The sequence below is a fragment of the Pan paniscus genome, chromosome 19, assembly GCF_029289425.2.
Source record: "Pan paniscus chromosome 19, NHGRI_mPanPan1-v2.0_pri, whole genome shotgun sequence".
In the NCBI taxonomy this organism is placed as follows: Eukaryota; Metazoa; Chordata; class Mammalia; order Primates; family Hominidae; genus Pan; species Pan paniscus.
This window is the reverse complement of record NC_073268.2, coordinates 81,672,643-81,699,936: the sequence shown is the minus strand read 5'-3', so window position 1 is coordinate 81,699,936 and position 27,294 is coordinate 81,672,643. Positions and strand designations below refer to the sequence as shown.

General features: G+C 41.8%; 1 protein-coding gene and 2 pseudogenes across 22 annotated transcripts in view; 2 read left to right on the top strand and 1 right to left on the bottom strand.

Moving 5' to 3' along the window:
- CEP112 (centrosomal protein 112) overlaps window positions 1-26,256 on the top strand; it is a 554,108-nt gene extending 527,852 nt beyond the window's left edge. For all 22 annotated transcript variants that reach the window (XM_063599331.1, XM_063599328.1, XM_063599327.1 and 19 more), the window contains 3 exons: window positions 20,741-20,842; window positions 24,628-24,692; window positions 25,828-26,256. In XM_063599331.1, coding sequence (XP_063455401.1) covers window positions 20,741-20,842; window positions 24,628-24,692; window positions 25,828-25,831 — 171 coding nt within the window. In that variant the 3' untranslated portion in view covers window positions 25,832-26,256. The remainder of the gene's footprint in view (window positions 1-20,740; window positions 20,843-24,627; window positions 24,693-25,827) is intronic.
- Window positions 6,372-9,794, bottom strand: LOC106633997 (dynactin subunit 6-like; annotated as a pseudogene).
- LOC103785076 (chloride intracellular channel protein 1-like) lies at window positions 17,679-18,792 on the top strand (annotated as a pseudogene).
- Window positions 26,257-27,294: the final 1,038 nt, after the last annotated feature.

The following is a 27,294-nucleotide window of genomic DNA, read 5'->3' as shown; positions in this document are numbered from 1 at the left end:
CTAACTGGCTGCCGTTTCTCCATCTCACCTAGAGCAGATGAAATGCCGATTAAGTGAGCCCAGGTCTACGTGGTTGTATATGATCTGCTTCATGCAAACTCCAGCCTACATAATAGGTTAGCAAAAATGTCTTTACATTGGCAAAAACAGTCCATGTAATGGTCTCAAACTTCAAAAGAATAATTATTTAATCTTATATACTTTTGAAATAACGTTGATCTCCGGTTCAACATAGAACTTACTCTCAGGGAACCCACAGTCTAATAGGAGAAAGCAGTGTGCAAATCAATAGTTATAATAGTATCTGATAATGAAGTACAAGCGGAGGCTCTCGGGTAGGGAAGACCTTGTACAGGTCCCGACTCAGGTACCAAGTAGCTGTGTGACTATGGATAAGCCTATTTCTTCTTATGTAAACAGCCATAAAAGTACCATATAGCATTCGTAGAAGATTAAATGAAATATACTATATGCAAAAGAGTACAATATGGTGCCTAATACATAGAAAACACTCCATAAGTGTCAATCAGTAACTGTTAGTTGAACATAATACCAAGGCATTTTAGTGGAGGGGTTGGTTACCGTGACTAGAAGGCTGCGGAGGGTGTCGTGGAGAAGGTCCTGTGTAAGAATGGAGAGTGGTTCTCTAGCCAGTTCAGAGGAAGGAAGGGCGCAGAGGAGCACAAAACAGCATGTGCAAAGGCATGAGTCACAACATGACATGGGACTTTTGGGGAAAATACCAAGTCATTACTGGAGCACAAGGTCCTGGAAAATTAGTCTAAGATCATGTGAGAAGGTTCTTAGATGATCCATGCAAAGGAGGTTGTCTTTAATCTACAGATGAAAGAAATCACAGAAGTGTTTTTATATGGGAGTGGGGTTGGGGTGAGATGATCAGATCTGCATTTTAGAGAAACATGCAACAGTGTGGAGAATCAGCTGGAGAAGAAAAAAACTAGAAGCAGGATGGTGACATTAGGTTTCTCTTCCTGTAACAGAAATCAAGGTATGGCCAGGCGGTGCTTTGGGAAGCCAAAGCGGGTGGATTGCTTGAGCTCACCTCAAGCAGGTGGATTGCCCAGCCTGGGCTGGGCAACATGGCAAAAACCTTGTTTCTACAAAAAAAAAAAAAATACAAAAATTAGCAAGGCATGGTGGTACACGCCTGTAGTCCCAGCTACTTGGGAGGTTGAGGTGGGAGGATCACCTAAGACCAGAAGGTGGAGGCTGCAGTGAGCTGTGGTTGCATCACTGCTGTCCAACCTGGGCAACAGAGTGAGAACCTGTCTGAAAAAGAAACGAGAAGAAAAAAAGAGAAGAAAGGAAGAAGGGAAGAAGGAAGGAAGGAAGGAGAGAGAGAAGAGAGAGAGAGAAAGAAAGAAAGAAGGAGGGAGGGAGGGTGGGAGGGAGAAAGGAAGGGAGGGAGGGAGGAAGGAAGGAAGGGGAGGGAGGGAGGAAGGAACGAGAAAGAGAAAAAGAAAGAAAGAGAAAGAAAGGAAGAAAGAGAGAAAAGAGAAAGAGGGAGGGAGGGAGGAAGGAAGGAGAAAAAAGAAAAAAGAAAGAAAGAGAAAGAAGGAGGGAGGGAGGGAAGGAAAGGAAGGAAGGAAGGAAGGAAGGAAGGAGAAATCAAGGTATATTAGTATCCAATCAGAAACCTTGAGTTTTTCCATTGTCTTCAGAATAAAGCCCAGGTACCTTGGCATAAGCTTCAAAGTCCTAACCACCTTGTCTCCACCGATCTCACTTATCCCCTGCCCACCCCATGACCTCCACCCATACTCTACCCTGTGACAGTCCCTAAGCATGCCACACACAGTCACGTCTATGCTTCCTGCCCTTTCCTCCGCTAGCAGTTTTTTCTTCCTCTCATCCATCTTGAAAGTTCCTACTCATTCTTCAATGTCCCAGTCAAATCTCATCACCTCTGTGAAGGCCTCCATTATCCCACATAGGAGTTACTGATGTCTCCTCTTCCCTTCCTGGCCTATTATATGTCAGTTATGTATTTCTGAAGCTCCTTTTTACTTCTCGTGTAAAAAGTATAAGCTTTTTTCTTTCAGAAAGCCTAAAGGAAGTATTTTGATGACGTCACACTCCCTAAGTTTTAATTGAACAAAAAATTCTTTTCTCTCTGCTGTGTAAAGGTGAACAACTCCTGAATGGAGTCAGTGTTTACAATGGTGTTAAGAAATGTTCTGCTGTGAGGTTGTGGGGTCTCAGTTCCCTTTAGCTGGAAGGTGGGAGATTCATGCACAAAATCCTCATTAGTGTTCATCGAGCTGCCTAAGTAAATCCGGGGTGCACCGGTGGGACAACGGCTGCCTTTGTCTTCCTATTTTGTGTTTTGTATAGAATACCATATCTGGCAAGACATGCCTTCTCAAACATAAGGAGATAATTGGTACTTTGAGGGAGAGGTTTAGATTATTTATAATTGTCAAGAGTTTAAATATGCAGAAAAGAAAGAGCAGTCGTAGCTTGCCTCTTTTGAAAAATGTCCTCAAACCAGGTCAGAACTCTCTGTGTAAATCAGATATTTTGAACGATATTTAACTGAAGGTTAGATGTGGATCTTTTAAGTTTTGCTTTAAAATAGGAAACTATATGTTTATCAACAAATTAATTTCTTCTTAAACTCCCCTTATTTGTAGCACTGTTGATCACCAAAATCCATCGTGATTAATCTGCTATCTAGACCATTCTATTTCCTATGCGGTGGTGATATTCAAGGCAGGGGATAGAAATGGCCTGATTTTTTTTTTTTTTTTTTTTTTTTTTTGAGACAGAGTCTCGCTCTGTCACCCAGGCTGGAGTGCAGTGGCGTGATCTTGGCTCACTGCAACTGAAATGGCCTGGTCTTCTTGCTTATTTTCCTTGATCTTGGCAGCACCTAACACCTACTTTCCCTCCTTCCCTTGTGAAACCTAAAGGCTTGCTCCCCGCTCTCCTAACTTTCATCTCATCTCTGGGGCCATTTCTGGTCATTCCCTGCTTCTGCTTCCTTCTTCTACATCCTAAATATGGAAGTCCCTTATAGATGAGCCTTGGCTCCTGGGACATTCCTGTTCTCCCCTTTCCCCTTCAGAGAGCTCTTCCATTCCCGGGGCTACAGCTTCTTCTTCTGGCCTGTGATTCTTGGGCCTCTAGTCCTGCTTTTCTCCTGAGCTCTACTCGCATATTTCCTTATGAATGTCTCCTCTGCTCCTCAAACTAAGTAAATGCAAACCCCCAAACATACCTTGTGTCTTGCTTACACCCAGACCAACTCCCTGTACTGTACCCATTGCCTTGTCTCCGCAGGAACATCACCCTTCTTCTAGGCACATGGCTGAAGCATTTATTCTCATACAGCTCATCTCTTGCTTCTATTCTATGAGACAGGTAATTAATCAACTTCTATTTTATGACCTTCCCATAGCCATCACCTCAGATCAGACTGGGAGTTCCTCACTTTCCTAGATCACTCCAGCAGCTCCCAGCTGCCCCCCTGAATCCCAGAATCTCCTCTCCTGAGATTTCATCACAATATTTCCAGATCAATCCTATTCCCTTCTCCACCTCCCAGTAATAAATGGGCACAGTACAGGCTTAGATGTCAGGTTTCAATCGTGGTTCTAGCAGTTACACACTGTGAACCTGTTTCCTTCTCTATGGAGTGAGTAGATAATGTCTGTCTTCCAAATTGTATGTAAGAATTAAATAGAATCATCACAGTATGTAAAAGATTATGCAGCAATTGCTTAATACAGTATCTGGCACATATAAGATGTTCATAATGTGGGGTTTTCTTTGCTTTTTCTATTTTTTACTACGTTCAATCTAAATTTGTTGACATAACCTTTACTACCTTCCATAATTTCAAGGTGCCACCTACCTATTCAACAACAACTTTGTTCAGCCTTTTACTCATTAAAACAATATTTACTAAGCATTTGCTATGTGTCCAGTGCTCCAACCTTACTTCTATGTATAAATTGTAAATATCAGGGAGACTCCAAAACCCCCATCAGCCTCACTGAGTATCAGCCTTATTCTGTAGGTTTTCTTGGGTCTTTTATTAACAAAGTCAGTTATAAACCTCAAGAGTCTCACCTACTCTTTGGTTGGGGTTTTGTTCCTTTGTTGATGAAAACTACCTTTTTTAGGAAGTCTAGCCCCAACCAAAAAGGCCTAGTCACCCTCTTTCTGAGAGGAAAGTCAGACATTGTAAACAGAAGTGAAAAACACCCTATCCCTCCCCCAGGTTTTTCCCCAAACGCTTTCAGGGATGTACCTTGCAACATAGAGAAGGTGCTTCCTTCCAACTTGTTTAAACTTGGTCCTCCAAATATTCACGTTCTTCAACATGTACCTGTCCAGACTTTCCACATTCAGCCTTTCTCATCCCATGCCTGTAGAATTGCTGTACTGCTCAAACTGCTTTAGGACCTGTACCAGCTCTTCTTTAAAAGAATGGTGTATTCATAGTATGTATCAACCTAAGGAAACAAAAAATATTAGGAATGTTATTATTAACAAGAAAAACATTAGAAATGAGACCAAAATTATATATTCTAGCAAGAAAGGAGCTGGCATTTGGTTTTAGAAGAAAAGAGGCATGAGTCATTGACTATCTCAACCATGTATAAAAAGTCTGATAGTGAGTAAACTGGAGAAGCACAGAGGAGGCAAGAGCATGATGAAACCAACTCCCCTCCTTCGGGGTGAATCTCTAAGATCCTCTTTGATCTCAGCAGCCCCGTAGGCCCTGGTGTTTGCCTCCGACTTTCTCAGCTTTGAAGCCAGCCTACTTATTAATAGCCACTGTGCTGATTAAGAACTGCAATACTGAGATGACAGAATCTTCTCTCTGTCTTTAGGGAGAGCATGTGTGATGAGTTTACTCTAGACATTCCGAAGACCTTGTCATTTTGAGACAAAAACTGACTTAACACCAAAGGTTGTAAGCTCTGTGTGATTCATTCATTCATCAACAAATATTTATTGTATTGAGTTGCTACCATATGCCAGGCACCATGCTAAATGCTGAGGCCATAGCATTCAGCAAAATGAACTCAGTCCCTACCTAGTGGAGCTTGGTCTAGTCACAGGGGTCAGCCAACTTTCTATAAAGGGCCAGATAACAAATGTTTCAGGGCTTTGTGAGCTATAAGGTCTCTGTCAAGACTACTCAATACTGCCATTGTCATGAGAAAGCAATCACAGGCAATAAGTAAACAAATGAGCATGGCTGTGTTCCAGTAAAACTTTATTTACAAAAACAAGCAGTGTCCCAAATTTGGTCTGCAGGCTGAAGTTTGTTGACCCCTGGTCTAACAGATGCAACACACATAAATGTAAGTGAATATTTTGCATATTCTATGTTGTTTCAATTCAGACCGTTTGGGTTGCAAGTGACAGAAAATCTAACCCAAACTGAAAAATCCAAAGACAGGGCTAACTTTAGGTACAGATTGATAAAGGGCTTAGTTTATTTTTCTCCACTTCTCAATTCTTCCCCTGGATTGCCAAAACCCTCAGTTCACTTCTTACTCTGTGGTAGCGAGATGGTTGTCACAATTCCAGAATGACATCAATGGGGAAAGTCCAGTGGATGAGAGAGTCTGCATCCTTTGACTGTCAGTGACTCTGGTTACCTGGACTTGGATCATGTTACCAGGCCCTCAATAGTTATGGCTCCAGATAATGCGACGTGATGATTGCCTTAGGGTCCCATCACATACTCTACCCCTGACCCTTGGGTGGGTCAGAGAATGGGAGAGGGGTAGATTCCAGTTACCAGAAAACTAGTGAATAATGCTGGAGTAAATGCTGGAATGAATGCTGCTGAATAAAATCTCCGCTACATGTGTCTTGAGAAATTCTAAATGAGTACTTCCCAAGGCCACATTTATTAATAGGAGCTCTGTAATATGGTTTCAGCTTTTCCATCTCCATCAGGTAGTAAAGGGTATTGCTTATATGCAAAATACTGTCCAAAATTTTAATATTCACATGTGTTTATTTTACATCACAACCTCAATCTTTTTTTTTTCCTGTTACCAGTATTTTTATTCAGTTTAGCCTATGCTAGAATATAAATAATACATAACAATATGTCCTTTCTTGTAATGGGTAGTCTTTTACATAACTAAAATTTGTGGCTAGCAGTTTATATAACAAAAGAAAAGCTAAATCTGTAAATTATCAGAAAAGAAGCAAGGATAAAGGAAAATAATACATTTTACATGAATTATAAAGGACAGTTACAATGAAAATCCATTACTTTCCTCTCAACCCAATTTTACAATATAAAGTCAACATGTATTATTCTGTGAGCTGCTAAGAGTACATAAACACTGTGGCCCATTCAAAATACAGCAGTCAAAGACAAAATGTTATCTTCATGTCATGTACTGTTCTTAGTTCTTTACTGGAGTTGAGCTTCCTTTGGTAGTCTTCTTTAGGTGGTGGTAATTTGGCAAGATTTTCATCAAGAAATCCAGCTGTAGTGTCTGAGGCTGCGGTCGCTCAGCCTGCACCCAACAAAGGCAGTCTGCACCATAGATCACCGTATTCTCCGGGATGACTTCAAAAGTGTTTAGGTTGCAACAAGCGCCAGTGAGACAGCCACTTGTCAATATTAGATTTCTGCCTACATACACTTTTAATTCAATGACATTATTATCTCCCATCTCCATGGCTTGGGAATGACGCCAACTTTAAACACATTATTGGTGCCAATGATCATAGGTTTTGGTTCTGGATCTCCAGTGTCAAGAGTGACATTATCCGAGGAAGCATTTATGATAAGGGCCTGTTCTTCTGTCAGGTTCCCTTTGCCAATCACTATTGGCCCGGCTTCCGCAATAATTTGTGCTTTAGGATGGATCGCTGTCCGAGTTCCTCTTCTGAGTCTTTGCTGCCGTGGTACGACCCCAATGACAACCTCAATCTTATTCAGAATTTAAGTCTTTGATTCATGAACAAATTCAGACAGTTTATTAGTAATTTTCTGGCCTTTGACTATGTTATCCATTTTCTATCTTTCCTCTGTGTGTGAATCCTTAGAGGCAGACTTACCAGACCTTTGTTTTCTTTTTGGTGTCAGAGAATCTTTTGAACTACCTGAAGCTGGATTTAGAGCATCTAAACCTAATTAAAGTACTAGGTTTGAACCATTCACTCATGCTAAAGCCACCTTTTTCTCCACAGGATCAGAAAATGGTCCTGAAAATATAACCCTTTCCAGAAACTAGTTCATGCCACCCTTCAAACAACAGAGGTCGGCAACTGCTTCCTGCACCAGCCACCCCTTGCCTTGGAGTCCCAGGCCTGTTAAGCAGCAGGCTTCACTCCCTTGCGGTGGAACGGTTCCTATGAACCGGGAATGGAGGACTCCTATTGCGCTGCACGCTTAGTTTGAGAGGACGCCAGTTAGAATAAAGAAAGTGAAGAGGAAATGATATTGAAGAAAGGGGGGAAATGAATATTTTTAAGATTGTTAAGAAAATTGCAGTTATTTCTACATTTTCACTTTATACTTCAGAATCAAAGTACATGAGCTCTGCAGCAGAGCACCTTTCTTAAAACGGATTTTTCTTGGCAGTTGCTGTGGCAACAGATGATACTTTAACCCCAATAAAAATGGAATTTCTTAGAAGGCGGTACATTTTCTCACCTGTACTACAGCATTTTTTTGGCATCATCTTTTACTACTATTTCTTTCATTCCTATTCTTTTTTTTTTTTTTTTTTTTTTTTTGATGGAGTCTTGCTCTGGTTGCCAGGCTAGAGTACAGTGGCGCAATCTCGGCTTACTGCAACCTCTGTCTCCTGGGTTCAAGCGATTCTCCTGCCTCAGCCTCCCAAGCAGCTGGGACTACAGGTGCGCACCACCACGCCCGGCTAATTTTTGTATTTTTCGTAGAGATGGGTTTTCACCATGTTGGCCAGGCTGGTCTTGACCTCCTGACCTTGTGGTCTGCCCGCCTCTGGCTCCCAAAGTGCTGGGATTACAGGCATGAGCCACGTGCCCAGCCCTCATTCTTATTCTTGAAACCAAAATATACTCATTCCCCTAAAAAGCCTATGCAAAAACGTTTGGCTGCATAAAGGCCCATCCCTCAGAAACATCCTCCACATTCCTGTTTATGTTACATCTGATCCCTCCCAGCAAGCCTTCCTGTGCCCAGCTCCTGCCCACCTCCTCTGGCCCTTCGCCACCCTTCAGAAGCCCTGTGTCTTTTTGCTGCACTCTTCTTACACCAGATGGCCAATTGCAGTGCCTGCCCTTGTCCACCCTCCCTCAGAGTACATGCCATGCTCCAAAGTCACCTCTTTTTCTCCCTCCCCTCCTCCTGCCCCCTTCAATCTACCCACCAGTCAAACTCACTTTACTTAACACATTCTGCTAAGCCAGACATTCAAAGAACAGTTTCTGAATAATCCACAATGAGTAGAAGTATGTTATTTTCCCTTAATCCTCCTATGTATTGGTGGAAATCCAGATGGAAAGAGAGTTTTGAGCTGAGATCCTTCCCTTAAATTAAGTCATTTACAATAAAGCAATGGTTCCCCACCTGTGGACCAGAGTTATTGACAAGGATCTGAGAAAATTCATATGCACACTGCTATACAATGAATGTTTGTGTCCCCTCCCAAATTCATGTGTTGAATCCCTAATCCCCAATGTGATGGTATTCGGAGGTGGCCTTTGGGAGGTAATTAGATCTAGATGAGGTCATGAGGGTAGGTCCCCCATAATGAGATGAATGTCTTTATAAAAAGAGGAAGAGAGACCAGAGCGCATCAAGGAAAGGCCATATGGGGAGGTCCACATACACATTGCTGTAAACTGGAAGCAGGAAGAGAGCCCTTGCCAAGAACCTGGCCATGTTGGCACCCTGATCTTGGACTTTCAGCCTCCAGAACTGTGAGAAATATATGCTTATTGATTAATCTGCTCAATCTATGGTATTTGTTATAGCAGCCCAAACTAAGACACTCACTAGCCATTGTTGGTATCCTGGATAAACAGGCACTACTGTTTTTCAAATATATATAGATTGTTTTGAATTATAAAATCTAAATTCATTTAAAATTGATTCTGGATTCATAGGAGCTTTTGGTAAGGTACTTTCTCAATCCACAGATACTAAAAAATACAAAAACATTTCAATGGAGTCCTCAATCATTAATTTATGCAAATAATTTGCTATAAGGATTTCTAATGTTGCAAATAATTAGAAATAGCAATAAAGTCTAATGATAGAGAATTGGCTAAATGGAATATATATATAAATATAATTCATGCTATATACATAATATAATGAAATATGTATAATAAAAATCTCCATTAAGTCATATAATGATAACTAATGTTTATTGAACATCTATTATGTGCAACTTATAAAAATTTTGCAGGTGTTAAATCATCTAATCTTCACAGTGGCCTTGAAAAGTTATTTTCCTGATAAGGAAACTGAGGCACAGAGAAGTTACTCTTTCTGGGAGCACACAGATTAGGGGCACAACTCAGACCCAACTCCAGATACCCCAGTTTCAGCATCTGGGCTCTTAATCCCTACACTTTATTAAATCAAAAGATTACAAAACAGTCTGTCCTTTTCTACTAGATGGCTCTATTAGCTCATATTACCAGGCACCCCCTCAGCTCCAAACACTCTACAATGATTGATAAAATATAAAAAGAGATCGCATTGTGGTTTTGATTTGCATTTTCCTGATCATTAGTGATGTTGAGCATTTTTTGCCATTTGTATACCACCTTACACTCTCAAGAATGGCCATAATCAGCTGGGCGCAGTGGCTCATGCCTGTTATCCCAGCACTTTGGGAGGCCAAGGCAGGCGGATCACCTGAGGTCAGGAGTTGGAGACCAGCCTGGCGAACATGGTGAAACCCTATCTCTACTAAAAATGCAAAAATTAGCTGGGTGTAGTGGTGGTGCATGCCTTAATCCCAGCTACTCAGGAGGCTGAGGCAGGAGAATCACTTGAACCTGGGAGTTGGAGTTTGTAGTGAGCTGAGACCATGCCACCGCACTTCTGCCTGGGTGACAGAGTGAGACTTGACAAGAAAGAAAGAAAAGAAAGGAAAGAAGGAAGGAAGGAAGGAGAAAGAAAGAGAAAGAGAAAGAAAGAGAGAGGAAGGAAGGAATGACCATAATCAAAAAATCAAAAAATAATAGATTTTGGTGTGGATGCAATGAAAAGGGAACACTTCTACACTGCTGTTGGGAATGTAAACTAGTACAACCACTATGGAAAACAGTGTGGATATTTCTTAAAGAAGTGAAAGTAGAACTATCACTTGATCCAGCAATCCCAATACTAGGTATCTACCCAGAGGAAAAGAAGTCATTAAATGAAAAAGATACTTGCACACACATGTTTATGGCAGCACAATTCACAAGGGGTGCATAAACGTGGAACCAACCCAGATGTCCATCAATCAATGAGTGGATAAAGAAACTCTGGTCTATATGCAATAGAATACTACTCAGCCATAAAAAGGAATGAATTAATGGCATTCACAGCAACCTGAATGGAGTTGGAGACTATTACTCTAAGTGAAGTAACTCGGGGATGGAAAACTAAACATCATATGTTCTCACTCGTAAGTGGGAGCTAAGCTATGAGGATACAAAGGAATAAGAATGACACAATGGACTTTGGGGACTCAGGGAGAAAGGGTGGGAAGGGGGCGAGGAATAAAAGACTATACACTGGGTTCAGTGTATACTGCTCGGGTGATGGTTTGCACCAAATTTTCACAAATCACCACTAAAGAACTTACTCATGTAACCAAATACCACCTGTTCCCCAAAAACCTTATGGAAATAAAATATATATATACATAAAAAATATATAGAGAAAGAGAGAAAAAAAAAAGAGAGCGAGAGAGAGAATTAGAAAGATGGATTTGTTTTCTTGGCTCACTGCAACCTCCGCCTCCTGGGTTCAAGCGATTCTCCTGCCTCAGCCTCCCTGAGTAGCTGGGACTACAGGCACTTGCCACCATGCCCAGCTAATTTTTTTTTTTTTTGTATTTTTAGTAGAGAGTTTTCACCATGTTGGCTAGGCTGGTCTTGAACTCTTGACCTCAGCTGATCTGCCCACCTTGGCCTCCCAAAGTGCTGGGATTACAGGCATGAGCCACCGCTCCTGGCCAGTATTTGGTATTAAAAGCAAGACGAACATCTCTGTGATGTAGAAACAGAGCAGAACCCAAGTGGTGAGTGAGGCCACAGCCTCCAGGTACTGAGCCCAGCAGCAAGCAGAGGCAGCTGGGAGGAAACCTGTTAGGGATGACAGGGGCTAAAAATGCTAGAAGTGCTTCTTGCCAGGAAAGTGCTAGGAGCCTGGGTTGCAGCTTGAAAGCAAGGGCTGGTGTGGGGTCCGTTTTTGCTAATGAAGCTCATGCCTGCCACACTCAGGGCTATATGGCTTGTCTAAAGGGGAGTCAGTTGGCCCCAACACAGCCTCATCATGAAGGTCTGGCCAAGCTCCCTCCCCCTGGGTGCCTAGATCTGCACCCTCCCTGACATCACCACAGAGCAGGGGCCCCCAACATCCAGAGGTCCAGATGGACACAGTGGCAAAACCCCACACAACAAGAAAGAAGAATTAGAGAAAAAACAAGAACCATCCTGTTGTGAGAAAAAGCACAGGGCATTGGTGAATGAATTGAAAGAAAGCAAACATGTCTGGTATTCCAGAGGCCAGGTGACTCTCTGGAGTTGCAGGAGGTTAGCAGGTGGATAGGGCCAGACAGTACAGGGCCTTGTTGGCCATATACAGGATATTAATTTTCATCTTAAAAGTTAAGCAAATTCTGCTTGAAAAGCAAAACCAACATGCCAATATTGCAGTCATCCAGGTGCAAGATGAATGTATTGAATGTATTCTGGATTGGGATGGTACCAGTGGCAAAGTGGAAAGAGATTAAGGAGATAACATCCATAGAATTCTTACTTAGTTCCCCTTTTTCTCTGCTGAACTGCCCCCAGAAATGCTTGTTGGGCTTTGTAAAGTAATATTAGGCACACTTTTTTTTTTTTTTTTTTTTTGAGACAGGGTCTTATTCAGTTGCCTAGGCTGGGTGCAGTGGCACAAACATAGCTCACTGCAGCCTGGACCCCCTGGACTCAAGTGACCCTCCCACCTCAGACTCTCAAGTAGCTGGGACCGCAGATGCATGCCACCACGCCCAGCTAATTTTTTTTTATTTTTAGTAGAAATGAGGTCTCATTATGTTGCCCAGGCTGGTCTTGAACTCTTGAGTTCAAGCGATACTCCTGCCTCAGCCTCCCAAAGTGCTGGGATTAGAGGCATGAGCCACCACACCTGGCTTCATGCACACTTATTTTCCTGAACTGCTTCACGCTTACCTCAAAATATGATAATAAAGGACTATGCAGAGACATATAAACCACCACTGTAGCATAAACCAGTGGCAATGGAATAGGAGGTTCCTCTTTTCTCAGCTCCTCAAAAGACAATTCCGTGTTAGGCACATTGGAGCTTGCAATAAAATAACTTGCATTTGAGGCCTGTGCCTAAGCTGATTGCACAGAGCTGCACATTTCCATCTTAGTTTTTGTTTTATTATAAACAAGTTGACATATTTGACATGGTTTTGACATATTGACATGACTGGTTGATACAGTGTGTGTGTGTGTGTGTGTGTGTGTGTGTGTGTGTGTGTGTGTTTGTTTGTTTTGAGACAGACTCTCACTCTGTTGCCCAGGCTGGAGTGCAGTGGCACGATGTTGGCTCACTGCAACCTCCACGTCCTGGCTTCAAGCGATTCTTCTGCCTCAGCCTCCCGAGTAGCTGGGATTACAGGCGCCTGCCACCATGCCTGGCTAATTTTTGTATTTTTAGTGGAGACGGGGTTTCGCCATGTTGGCTAGGCTGGTCTTGAACTCCTGACCTCAGGTGATCCACCCACCTCGGCCTCCCAGAGTGCTGGGATTACAGGCATGAGCCAGTCCGCCCGGTCAATGCAGTGTTTTTTGAATAAAAACATGATAAAATATGTTTTAGTTCTCCCTTCGCTATTTTTAATGAAATTATAGATTTTCAAGGCTCCTTTTTTCCAATGTCACTTTGAATTTTTATCTCTAGGGACCCTTTGGCTCAAGTCAACTGCACATTCCATACACCTTATAGTCTATTATTTATGCAAATGATCATTTGTCTGATTACCCTTGATTTCAGTTCTACTTGATTGGAACATGAAACTCTAGTTAGGGATGGTCTTGGTCTTCACAGTTCACTTTAAAAGTTAAGGGAATCATAGTGTCAGTGCCGTGCCTTGGAGGGAAAAGTGGGCAGTCTGTTGCCACGGAGCAGGGCACAGCCCTTTAGTCACATGGGCACCATGTTATAAAGACCCCATTTCCACTCAGCTTACAGGAGTCATTACTAGTTATAGAAATGTCATTATCACAATGTCCTGAGTGAGTTTCCTAATTTTATTTTGCTAAAGGAAGGAAGATGAAGGAAGGTAGAGAGAGAAGTAACCGTGGTGGAGAGAGGGAAGCCCCTCTCTTTGGTGCAATGTGGTTGAGGGATGTGGAAGAGCACGTGATTATCCACAGTGCTTTTTGAGGATGGTGGGAATGGAGAGAGGATGGAAATGAGCCACAGCAGACCAGCCTTTGAATACCTTCGTGTTTAATAGACATCACTCACTGGTATAATAGGACACTTTATGCTAATGAATTTAATATTCAAATATAGTAATAAAATACATGTATGAGTAAAAATTTTGATCTTGAATCAAAGGAATTTTGTGTCCATCAAACCCATTGCTTAACTCCACTCAACCTCATCTTGCTTCATGGTCTGTTGTAAGGCCAGATTGTTTCATAGTCAAGCAGTTCCAAGTTCATGAATAGTCCACAGGTAAAAGTTCTCATTCTCTCATTGTTTCCCCTTAAACACAGCCTGGGTCAGAGGTGGGGATAGAAAAGCAGTAGCAAAAGCCAGGCATGGTGGCTTATGCCTATCATCTTAGCACTTTGGGAGGCCAAGGCATGAGGATCACTTGAGCCCAGGAGTTTGAGACCAGCCTAGGCAACATAGTGAGAAACTATCCATATGGGAAAAAAAAAAAAAATTAGCTGGGCATGGTGGCACACACCTGTAGTCCCAGCTACTCGGGAGGCTGAGGCAGGAGGATCACTTGAGCCTCGGGAGGTTGAGGCTGCAATAAGCTGTGATTGTGCCATGGCACTCCAGCCTAGATGACAGAGCAAGACCCTGTCTCTTGAAAAAAAAAAAAAAAAAAAAAAAGGCCGGGCACGGTGGCTTATGCCTGTAATCCCAGTACTTCGGGAGGCCAAGGTGGGTGGATCACCTGAGGTCGAGAGTTTGAGACCAGACTGACCAACATGGAGAAACCCCATCTCTACTAAAAATACAAAATTAGCCAGGAATGGTGGTGCATGCCTATAATCCCAGCTACTCGGGAGGCTGAGGCAGGAGAATCGCTTGAACCCAGGAGGCGGAGGCTGCGCTGAGCCGAGATCGCGCCATTGCACTCCAGCCTGGGCAAGAAAAGCAAAACTCTGTCTCAAAAAAAAAAAAAAAAAAAAAAAAAACAAGAATCAAGAGTGATATATAGGCATATAAACTAATTGTTTCCTTTTCTTTTGTCATTTTGCCATGTGACAAATTTACATGTATCCTTCACTGGTTGGATTTTTGAATATGTGCTTCTTTGGGGAATTTGTGAAACTTTTATTTTAGGTCAGACATATACGTTGCATTTGTGTAGGTTTTCTTCAGTTGGTCATATATAAATCTGTAGTAAGCTAAAATTTTAAAATCAATGGGAAGGCGTGGGGAGTCCTCTGGAACCGGTTGTTGTTGTCATTGTTATTGTTGTCACATTTTTAAAAAGATCGCTGACTAGATGGATGTCTGGAAGCACTGCAGTTCAACGCCCCATCCCCTGGTCCTGGCCCCTGTTGTGCTGGGGAAAGCACTAGAGCGTGGTAGCAAAGACTCCTCTTACCCACGTGTCTCTGGCATTCTCTTCCCCCTGGGGTGGAAAAATCAGCTCAGCATTTAGAAGGATTATTTGAGAAACTGTAGAGCAAAGTGGACAATCATATGTGCTTGAGAGTCAGACTATCTGAGTTCAAATCATGTTTTACCTCTCTGTGCTTCCCTCATTGGGTCATCAGAAGGATTAAGTCCATATAAAAACATGGAGAGTCACACCTGGCACACAGAAAGTCCTCAGTAAATGTTTGCTCGTGGTAATTTTATTAACCTCATAAATAGAATGAAAACAGATTCGTTAAAGTTTTTCATGACTTTATTAAAGTAACAGAATTCAGCTTTATATAATGATTTTTAAATTGAGCATTTGAGTTTAAGAATTCAGGGTAGTAATATTTTCCCAGTTGATAGTCTCACTCACACATGAGGTAATTTCATATTTTCCAGAGGCTTATTTTAAATTCATTCAAACTCACTAAAATCACAAAAACTAAGAATAAAGGAGTAGACAGGAAGTATAAATGCACGAATCTTCAATAAATGTTGGAAAATATAACTTCTGAATTTGAAAAGTGATGGAAGGAATAATGGTGATCAAAGAGCAACCTTAGTCACACCCAATCTTCTACTCTCTATGGCCTAGCCTCCTACTAGAGAGAAACCATCACATGTGAATAGTGGGCAGGGTGGGAGGAAGGAGAGTCAAGAGAAACCAACCATAAGCGTGAACCAAAGGGCTTAAGTACTTGGCCGTGACCTCCAAAGTACTTGAAAACTGAGGGACATAGGCCCCCAGAGCAAATGAAATCATAGATTTGGTCAAAGTGTAATGAAGACAACAAAACCACAGCATAGCTGTGGCCTGACCCCAGCTGCCCCTGCCACACCTCAACTCTCAGCAAATAGCTGGTTCCATTCAAAAAGGAGGTGTAATTTTTCTTTTAGAAAAAGGAACTAGCATATGATCTTTGCTGGATTAAAAGAGAGGAGAAGAAAGAATGTAAGCAAATAATGTTCTGTATATCAAATGGAAAATTACAGGAGGAAGGTTCAGACTAATTACAGTTCTTTATAACAGCTCTTCACAGTGTCAAAGCATTCACAAAACACATTTAGACATCTCTCTCACAAGGAAAATGGTGGAGGGAGATAGAGAAGTAGAAAAAAGAAGAGACATATTTAAAGATGATATAAGTCAACAGACAGATGAAAAGTGATCTCTCAGAGCTTAGGAAAAATGGTAGACAAAAGCAAAAGATTACAGAGATTGAAACCATAGTAGATGAAACAAAAATAGAAAAATCATAACTAAAACCATCCAAGGAAATATAGTAATTAGGCTAGAGGCTATTATACAAAATGAAATGAAAATATAAAATAGATATAAACGATAAGAAGCGTTTGGTGCAGTGATGCATGCACGTAATTTCAACTGCTCTGGAGGCTGAGGCAGGAAGATTGGTTGAGTCCAGGAGTTGGAGACCAGCCTGGGCAACATAGCAAGACCCTGTCTCAAAATAAAATGATATGAAAATAAAAGTTATAATAGAGAAAATGTATAATTATGGGAGATTGTCAAAGAAGGGTCAACACATGCAAAGTTTGTGTCTCTGAAGAAGAGAACCAACAGAAAAAAATACATATAAGTATATATATATAATAAAATACAAGTAATTATTCTAACAAAGGAAACTTTTGTTCAACTAATACAATGTAAAGGTAGAAAGGGCACACACAATGTCTCAGGAAATTAATATAAAATAATTAGTATCAAAGCATTTCCCAGTGAAGTTACTAAATGAAGGAAAAAGAAAATCATAGCATCCAAGCAGAAAAAGAAAGTTATATTCAACATGAAAAAAATCAGATTGGCCTCAGACTTTACCATGGCAATATGTAATGCCAGAAAACACTGTAGAAATGTTCTGAGGGGCTCAAGTAATCCTCCTACCTCAGCCTCCCAAGTAGTTGGGACTACAGGTGCACACCACCATGCCTAGCTAACTTGATCTTTGTGTTCACAAAGTTATGAGAGAAAGAAAGTGGGATTGAAGCATTTTTATACCCAGCAAAGTTGTCTTTTAAATATACAGGCAATGGATAGACTTTTTTGTTTTTTTACTGTGAATATACTTTATAATTTGTGTTTACGATTGAAATTCTGGAAAGTCAAAATCAACGTCTTTGCCCATGAGCTCCTTATAGACACCAGAAAAAGTTTTGACCTTGTTTTCCATATTGTTCTGCTGTGCTTTGTCCAAATTAACCTGTATGAGCTGGCTGCCATCCAGTTTCACGTGAGAAGACCAAATCCTCAAGGACTGCATTATAAATGCAACTGAGCTAAGCCTTGAGGTCCGAGTTCATCTCCAGCTTCAGAAGACCCTGGAAAATGCCAGACTTGAACTTGTCCGGCTTCTCACCATTGGGCTTCACCATCTTGGCACTCAAACGGAACATGGCCTTCTTGCTGAGTGCCAGCTTAGGAAAACAGATAGACATTCTAAACAGATAAAGATGTAAGAAATAGTTCATGCCCCAGTTCCCCCAGCTATGGCCACTTTCTGGTCCCCAGTGCAACCATAGCTGAAGAACAACTGCAAGTTGAATTGTTCGTGAAGGCTGGCAGTGATGGGGCCAAGATTGGGAACTGCCCCTTCTCCTAGAGACTGTTCATGGTGCTGTGGCTCAAGGGAGTCACCTTCAATGTCACCATCATTGACACCAAGAGGCAGACCAAGATAGTGCAAAAGCTGTGCCCAGGAGGGCAGCTCCCATTCCTGCTGTATGGCATGGAAGAGCACAAGGACACCAACAAGATTGAGGAATTTCTGTAGGCAGTGCTGTGCCCTCCTAGGTACCCCAAGCTGGCAGCTCTGAACCCTGAATCCAACACAGCTGAGCAGGACATATTTGCCAAATTTTCTGCTTACATCAAGAATTCAAACCCAGCACTCAGTGACAATCTGGAGAAGGGACTCCTGAAAGCCCTGAAGGTTTTAGACAATCACTTGACATCCCGCCACTCAGAAGAAGTGGATGAAACCAGTGCTGAAGATGAAGGCATCTCTCAGAGGAAGTTTCTGGATGGCAGTGAGCTCACCCTGGCTGACTGCAACCTGTTGCCAACGCTCCACATAGTACAAGTGGTGTGTAAGAAGTACCAAGGGGGCCGGGTGTCATGGCTCACGCCTGTAATCCCAGCACTTTGGGAGGCCGAGGCAGGCAGATCACTTGAGGTTAAGAGTTCAAGACCAGCCTGGCCCACAAGGTGAAACCCCATCTCTACTAAAAAAAAAAAAAAAAAAAAAAAAAAAATTAGCCAGGTGTGGTGGTGCGTGCTTGTAATCCCAGCTACTCAGGAGGCTGAGGCAAGAGAATAGCTGGAACCTGGGAGGCAGAGGTTGCAGTGAGCCAAGATCATGCCTCTGCACTACAGCCTGGGCGACAGATTGAGATGCCATCTCAAAAGAAAAAAAAATACCAGGGATTCACCATCCCTGAGGCCTTCCAGGGCGTGCAGCAGTACTTGAGCAATGCCTATGCTCAGGAAGAATCTGCCTCCACCTGTCCAGATGATGAGATCAAGCTCACCTATGAGCAAGGATCCAAGGCCCTCAAATAAGCCCCTCTTGGGACTCCTTCAGCCCCCTCCATTTTCTCCCCAAAGGCCCTGGTGGTTTCCACATTGCTACCCAAAGGACACACTCCAGAATGGCCAGTGGGCAGGGAATCCTGGAGCACTTGTCCCGGGATGGTGTGGTGGAAGAGGGGATAAGGGAAAGAAATAGAGAGCCTGGATGAGATTTTTACTGTGGGGTGGGATGGGTAGGACAACATATTTCAGTAGTAAAATACAGAATAAAATTTGTTTAAAGAGGAAATAGTGCATGCATGAGTTGTTTTTAAAAGAGTCGAAACTCAAACTTTCAGAACCAGTGTTGAGTGATAGAAAAAAAAAATAGTCAATATATAACCCATGAACCCTCAATAAATGTTACCCTGAGGTCTGGTTTATAAAGCATGCGTTTTGCTTTGCATTTTTCCTTCATTTGAGTCAGCTAACTGACTCAAGTAAGTGAGTAGCTGGAACTGGCTCACTTGGAAGTAAGCTGAAGAAGAGAAGGTGAGAAAAATCAGTAGACAGGAGAATCAACAGATATTTCATCAGCAAAGACTTTGCATCTGTGGGAGAGATCATGTTTTATTATTTCTTTTTTTCCTTTAGATATAAGTCACAGGATTTTAACATATCCCAAAAAAAGCACTTTGCCAAAAATTGAAAATTTATGTTCTATAACAGTGGCCACAGGATTTTAGTAGGTAATGAAATGAATTGTTAAGCACATTTTTTCCTTAATTCAGTTTAGTGTAAGAAAAGTTCGGTCTTAAAGACTGTTAATTTGAAATTGTCTTCAGCAAATTGATAGGCTTATCCAACTCAACTCAGTCGTACACAATTTTCATAGTATATTGCCTATTTCCAGGTGCGTATGATGAATCACTTGGTATGATACACTGCAACTCAGCTTTAATGTTTGGTTAAGTCATGCACAGCACATGCAACAGATTTTTAAAATAATTAATTCTATCCTATTTCACAGTAGGTGGAAGAGAAACACAGAAACACAGCTGGAAAAAGACACCAATATCTACACATGCATATTCACGCCTCATCCATGCACATCTTCATCCTGCTCAGGCATATTCTTCCAAAGGCTTTTCTTCTACCCTCTCACTCACTCCTTTAGCCTTGAGAGAGATGAATGGGATGAGCCACCAACCTATTTTTTTTACTAGCCCAGTGAGCATCAGTTAGTTAAACACAGGCCCGATAGCATTCGGGAGGCAGAAAGAAACCAGGAACCAGGAACCTTCCTATGCCCAGTGCACTCTACCTGTCTACTTGTGTCAAAGAGGGTCGGAGACACAGCTATGCAGATTCTCCTTCATTCATGTCTTCATGATTATATGAATCACATTTAGTGCCCCAACTACCTGACAGTTTGGAGGAGTAGGGATTTTTGGGGGTTTTTGGGGAAAAAGTCTCACTCTGTCACCCATACTGGAGTGCAGTAGCCTGATCTTGGCTCACTGCAGCCTTGATCTCCTGGGCTCAAAGGATCCTCCCACCTCAGCCTCCCAGGTAGCTGAAACTACAGTTGTGCACCACCATGCCCAGCTAATTTTTATATTTTTTTAGAGATGCCCAGGCTGGTCTCAAACTCCTGGGCTCAAGTGATCTGCCCACCTCAGCCTCCCAAAGTGGTGGGACTACAGGCGTGAGCCACCACCCCCTCAAGGAGTATTTTAATCAAAGCAGAGACATGCTATGAGTTGTCCTCAGATGACAGCTTAGTATGGTTGGAGTTCACATCCTGATCAAGGAGAGGCTGCAGGGCTAGTATAGTGGGGAACCTCATGAGTGAAGAGGAGAGAAAAATTATTTTACTTATCAGATGCTGAAAATTGTGTTCATGAGGATTTTAAAGAAATAAAGCATTGTTACAGGGACCATCTCTCTCAGAGTCACAGGGTCAGGCTGGGTAGCCTTTTCAGTTTTTAACTCTTTCTTCTTATTTCATCTTTATTGTCTGGTTTCTGACTGCATGTAACAAACCTTTCATTGTGATGAACAGATACTGTTCTGGGACTTCTTAAATTCAAAACAATCATTTATGTGGTAAAAAGATAACTCTTAATTTTTTTCCAATTTAGATAACTTACATACGACAAGAATATGAAACAAAATTGAAAGGATTGATGCCAGCATCCCTAAGACAAGAACTTGAAGACACCATTTCCTCCCTAAAATCACAGGTAATTACTAGAATCAAGGCATTTTCCAAGGATTTAGGGGATACTCTGAAAAGAAACTTGCAAATAAATCTGATTCCAAATTGTTGCCAGAAATCAATGTGATGTTATTGCATAACCTACTACTCAGGATAAATTTTCATTTTGTTTTAAATTTTTTTCTTACTTGTTTAATAACTCACTGTCTCAATAAGAATTTCTTTAAAGTACCCTTAAAATTGAAAAGTTCAGTCAGTTATAACTTCAATTCATTTACAGTCTACCTTCCAATATAGCCTCATCCTTTTATTCTTGGTATCAGGTCCAAAATGCCATCACTTAGCATATGGCTGATTCTTCACTGTGCAGAAGGGCAGAGAAATTGAAAGCACAGTTATGTTAGAAGCACTTTTATTCTGGTGTATTTTACATGGTCGTTAGAGATAACAAGATGTATTCTAAGTTTAAGGCAAAATAATGACAAGGTATTCAAACAATTAGGTTAAATAGTTCTTGTTGAAATGTGTGGTTCTTGGCTGGGCATGGTGGCTCATACCTATAATCCTATCACTTTGGGAGGCCGAGGCAGGCAGACCATTTGAGGTCAGGAGTTTGAGACCATCCTGGCCAACATGGCAAAATCCCGTCTCTACTAAAAATACAAAAATTAGCGGGGTATGGTGGCCCGTGCCTGTAATCCCAACTACTTGGAAGGCTGAGGCAGGAGAATCACTTGAACCCCAGAGGCAGAGGTTGCAGTGAGCCGAGATCACACCACTGCACTCCAGCCTGGATGACAGAAAAAGACTGTCTCAAAAAAAAAAAAAATTATATACATACATATATATATATATATATATAGTCGGGTGCAGTGGCTCACGCCTGTAATCCCAGCACTTTGGGAGGCCGTAGCGGGCAGATCACCTGAGATCAGGAATTTGAGACCAGCCTGGCCAACGTGGTGAAACCCCGTCTCTACTAAAAATACAAAAATTAGCCAGGCATGGTGGTGCATGCCTGTTATCCCAGCTACTCAGGAGGCTAAGGCAGGAGAATCACTTGAACCTGGGAGGCGGAGGTTGCAGTGAGCCGAGGTCACGCCCAGTGCACTCCAGCCTGGGTGACAGAGGAAGACTCCGTCTCAAAAAAAAAAAAAAAAAAAAAAGAAAGAAAGAAAAAAAAGAAATGTGATGTGGTTCACGATGTGAGAAAAACTTCTAACATGTTTGAATGTTTTACGTATTGTTGGTATCATGAGAAAGAGTTTACATATTCACATCTCCAATATACTTTGATTTTTTTTTTTTTTTTGAGACGGAGTTTCACTTTGTCACCCAGGCTGGAGTTCAGTGGTGCTATCTCAGCTCACTGCACCTTCTGCCTCCCAGGTTCAAGCGATTCTCCTGCCTCTGCCTCCCAAGTAACTGGGATTACAGATGCATGCAACCACACCCAGCTAATTTTTAGAGATGGGGGTTTGTTTGTAGAGACGGGGTTTTGCTATCTTGGCCAGGCTGGTCTCGAACTCCTGACCTCAAGCAATTCGCCCACCTCAGCCTCACTTTGCAAGCATGAGCCACTGCACCCAGCCCACTTTGAAGTTTAAGACATATTTTTTCCTTGAAAAATTCCATGAAGGAAAGGATTTATTTACTCCCTGTATCAAGTACTTTGCCTGGCACATAACAGGTACTTAATAAATATATTTATGAATAAAATAAATGATATGGTTTGATGATATCCACATTATCTATTTATAATATGTAAGATAAAATGTGGAACACATTTTAGCTGCTCCTTTTATATTCCCCTAGTAAAACTTCTCTCATCTGAAAATGAAATGTTCATAATCTCAATCCATATGCTACTGTTTGCGATTTTGCTTCTAAGGGCTATGAAATTTTGTTCACGCCTGCATATAAAAATAAGTAGTGGAGGAGAATGGGAACATACAAAGGGTTAAATAATTTTTATTTACATGAAAAGCTCCACTCCAGGTGTGGTTTACCCATTAAGTTTGTAGGTGAGCTACAGATAGTGTCAGCTATGTAGGACCTGACGCCTTCAGAGGAGTTTTTTTAGGAAGAGGAAAAAAAAAAGGAATCTGATACCCACCTGCAGGGCTTCTGTTATCATTCATATCATTTCACTGTAATAAAAGCCACTTCAGCCTCCTAAAACTGGATGCTGACCCAGAAAGAGAGTGCTGCCAGCTGCGATAGGGCCTCAGAGTTGGCAGCTGCACGGAGGAGTCACAGGCCATACAGTGAGCAAATTTAGTTTGAAAGCACAGGTGCCTGTGTTTTTTGAGAATTGTTGGAATTCCGATTACAGAGCATGGTTGGGGGAGGGAAGTTGAATCAGTGTAATCCCTGCATCTGTCAAAATTATCAATTGTCCTATGGGTCACTTGAGCAATTGGATAAAATGAAGACCAGGGTGCTATACAAATAAGCAAAACCAGGAGGACCACTTTGAGATGCACCCACTTAGAAAGACTGTGTTTTCTTCTCTTTCAAGCACATTTTCTGTTCTGCCAGCTGTACTCCCTTGCATAACTATGTTTCGGGATCAACCGTTGCCATGGTTTCAGTTCAGACCAAAGATGCAAGAATAAACAATTCTGAAACGATCAAATACCACTGACTCTTGATTACATTAAGCCATGGTATAAAGTTGGCCCCAAACCATTTGGGTTGTGTAAGGTGCTTTTGAATCCATGCCTGATACAGGCATCTTTAACAGTATAGAAATGTATGCTACACAATAATCAAATGCTTTGTAAAGGTCTGATTTAAGAGAATATGCTAAACAACCCAGTTTCCTCCAGCCCCCTAAGAATGGCGGTCTGGGGGTTGTACCTGCTTTGAGCTCTGCACTAGGCGGTTTCTATAGTTGTTTCATGTCATCCTCATAACCTTGGGAAGTAGCTGTCATTAATCCCATTTCACAGATTAAGCATCAAGAGCTTAAGTAATTTTCCTAGAGCCACAGATGGCAAGCCAGGAATTGAACCAAAGTTGGCCTAACTCCAGACAAAGCTCAGGCTCTTTCCGCTATGAAGTTCTGTCTCTCCAACCTCCGGGAATCCCTAGAATGGATTGAGGTTTCCAGAAAGCAGTAATTTTCCTTACACTCACTCATTCATTCATTCATTCAACAGCTAGTGAAACCAGCTACATGCCCAGCCCTGTAAAAGAAACTGGGGTGGAGAGACAGAAAAGTCATTCCTGCCCAAGAGAAGCTCTCAGGTTTAGGGAAGAGATATGAAAACAAATAACCACAAAGCAGTTTGAGAAGTACCAGTAATAGAGGGGAGGAACACAGAGGAGGGGACCGCTGGCTTTGCCTGGGGCTAGGAGGCGAGGAGCAGCTGGGGAGGAGGTGAACGATTCCACAGGAGAGGTGACATTTAAACCAAATGGTGGAGGATGAATGGGAGACAGAAAGACAAGTGTTCCAAAGAGAGAAAATGGCCTGGGCCAAAGAGCAACGGAGCGAGAAAGACATGGTGTAGAAGCAGCAATGGTGGGCAGGGCGTGAGGACAGGTAAAGCCACAATGATGGGGGTGGGCCAGATCAAAATGGCTCTGCAATGAGGAGTTTGAACTTTATTCTGTCGTATCTGATGGATTTTCAATAAGGATGGGATGTGACCAAATGTAAAAAACACAACATTGACATTCAACAAATCCTCTGAGTTTTATCTAGGGAATTGTCTGAATTTAAATAAAATCTTGCCATACTATTTGCACAATATTGACATGTAAGCCACGTCCACCTCTTCTCACACAAGGTGTCTTTTCTAGGTTAATTTTCTGCAAAAGAGAGCTTCCATCCTTCAAGAAGAACTGACTACATATCAAGGCAGAAGGTACAGCCCATAAGCAGGTGTCTGTCTCCTGATTAGTTTGTGTTGTGGCACCTGTGAGCCTCCTTGTTTGGCCTTTGTCTTTATTAAAATGCTTGGATATAATACAAGTTTTGAAAAAGACTTGTTTTTAGTAAGTAGCATGTCTTTAAGAAGTCACCCCCCTTCTCATCCCAGTGCTTAGTCTGTACTATCAAAACAAGATGAGAGAATCTGCCGAGCACAGTGGCTCACTCCTGTAATCCCAGCACTTTGGGAGGCCAAGGCAGGAGGATCACCTGAGGTCAGGAGTTCAAGACCAGCCTGGCCAACTTGGTAAAACGTTGTCTCTACTAAAAATACAAAAATTAGCTAGGTATGGTGGCACACGCCTATAATCCCAGCTACTCAGGAGGCTGAGGCAGGAGAATTGCTTGAACCTGGGAGGTGGAGGTTGCAGTGAGCTGAGATCACACCACTGCATTCCAGCCTGGGCAACAGAGTAAGACTCTGTCTCAAAAAGAAAAAGAAAAAGAAAGATGAAAGATGAAAGGATCTGCAGGGGCACGGCAGGTCCAGGCCTTACCTGGACAAGAGGACAAGACGTTGTCTTGAGGCCCAGTGATGGAGTGAAGGAGACACGATCTTCCTTTAAGATAGTGAGATGATGCAGTACTTGCTAGGATAGCTCACATCTTCAAAGTCCTTTCCCCTAAGGGTTTGGCATTGTTCTCCAGACCAGAATAGATCAACAGCTCAGTGATCCAGCACTCACAGTGACTTGAGTACCCTCAGTGCTCTTTTTGGGGATGCATGAGACCTTTTGTAGTCAAAGGTTCCCAGTGCCATCACTAACATAGATTGTGTTTACCTGCTGTAATTCCATCAAACACCCTTCCTGTTTGTGCAGTGAAAGACTGAACTACTTATTTGGCTTTGAATTAAAAGGAAAGATCTTGTGAATCGCACATTTTTCGAAAGATTCTGTTTGCTCGGTGTAGGTAAGATTTGATCCCTTATAGATAAGCATAAATTATGACATTTTGATATCAAATAGCCTTTTCAACCCCTATCAACTTCTCCAGAATTGAAGCTTATTTTTTGATTGACATACCTGTTAAACCTAGAGAAAGTCGTGACTGCGATTTTTGGTTTACAGGTAACTGCACGAGAGAATGCAACGGATGCAATTTCCAGGCTGTGCTGTGGACTTCTTCCAGCAGGTTTGAAGATTTGGATATTGTAAACTGTGAGATCAGTGGCATTTTTTAAATCCTTAAATGTAATTAAGATCATAAAAACATGCATCATTCATACACTAGTGGGGTGGTTTTATTTGTGTCTGCCTAAGTTTTTTTTTAACATTCCTTTATTTCCGATTTTCATGTTTGTGTGCATTTGAGTATGTGCTGAGAACTGCTTATTTGGGCAAAGTGATTTCCTATGATATGCCTTGTTAATCCTTTTGCATAGAATTTTACCAGTTGCGTACGATCAAAATCACGTTTGTAGTATCATATCAAAAATTCTAACCTGTTTACATTGTTTTCATGTTCATGTTCCTATATTATTAAAATATTATTTTGTACTTACCAGTTTTATTTCTACTTTTTATCGAACCTCATTTGCTAAAATAAGTGTGACATATATATGGTATTTTTCCCAAGCAAATGTTAGCAATCTCAAATTGTACTTTGGGAAAATATACCTTATATCATGTCAACAATCAAATCCATAATTAGTGCATGAATTGGTGTTTAGGATAAAATCGCTGGACCATCTGATATCAGTCCAAGTATTTGTCTTGTTGGTCTCCAATCACATCCTGGAACCGTAGAGGCAGAATATGGTATAACAATTTTAGATAACTGCTGTGGTTTTATTGTTACTTTCTTGATCTCCCTTTTTATGGTTGTTGTTTTAATTATAATATCAATCGATGATCCTTAAGAAAGCCTAAAAAATTAGAGGTCAGGTTATGAGGACACAACACATTGGCAAGTAGTCACAGAATGTGCTTTACTCGGTCCGGTTTGCATGTGGTCACCACCTGGTTGAGAGACTATGGTGTTGCTTCCATGAGTGGATGGTTAAGTCTGGGTCCCTCTCCCCACCCAAATGCCCAAGAGCTGTTCTGTGATGATTGGTCAACCCATTTGCCAAGGAAATTTTGAATTGCGGAGAATGAGTGAATGGATGCCCCAGATTCTTTCGACTGCAGTGTGGTGTGTGCCATGGGCATTTTGAGCTCTCTAAAAATCTGGCCCATGGGTGGGGCTGTGATCCTCTGGTTTACTGTAAAAGGACAGGGCACAAAGTTTATTTACACTTTTTCAAAATTCTTTTCTCTTTCCCACGCCCAAGTCTGTTGTTTGCAGCCCAAGGATTAATTACCCCTTTTTGTACTGTAACTGAGCCACAAAGATGATAAGGAAGTAACAGGTTTTACAGCAACTTCCAAAGCCAGGGAGGGAATTGGCATAAACAGGGCTGGGCTGTGGCCATCAGTAGGAGGCCTGGGATTCTTGTACTAACTCATCTCTGTGGGGCTACCACTCAGCCTGGTAATGTTCAGACACCCTGACACCTCCCCCAGGAATATAAGTCTCTGTCTTTTGGAAGATGA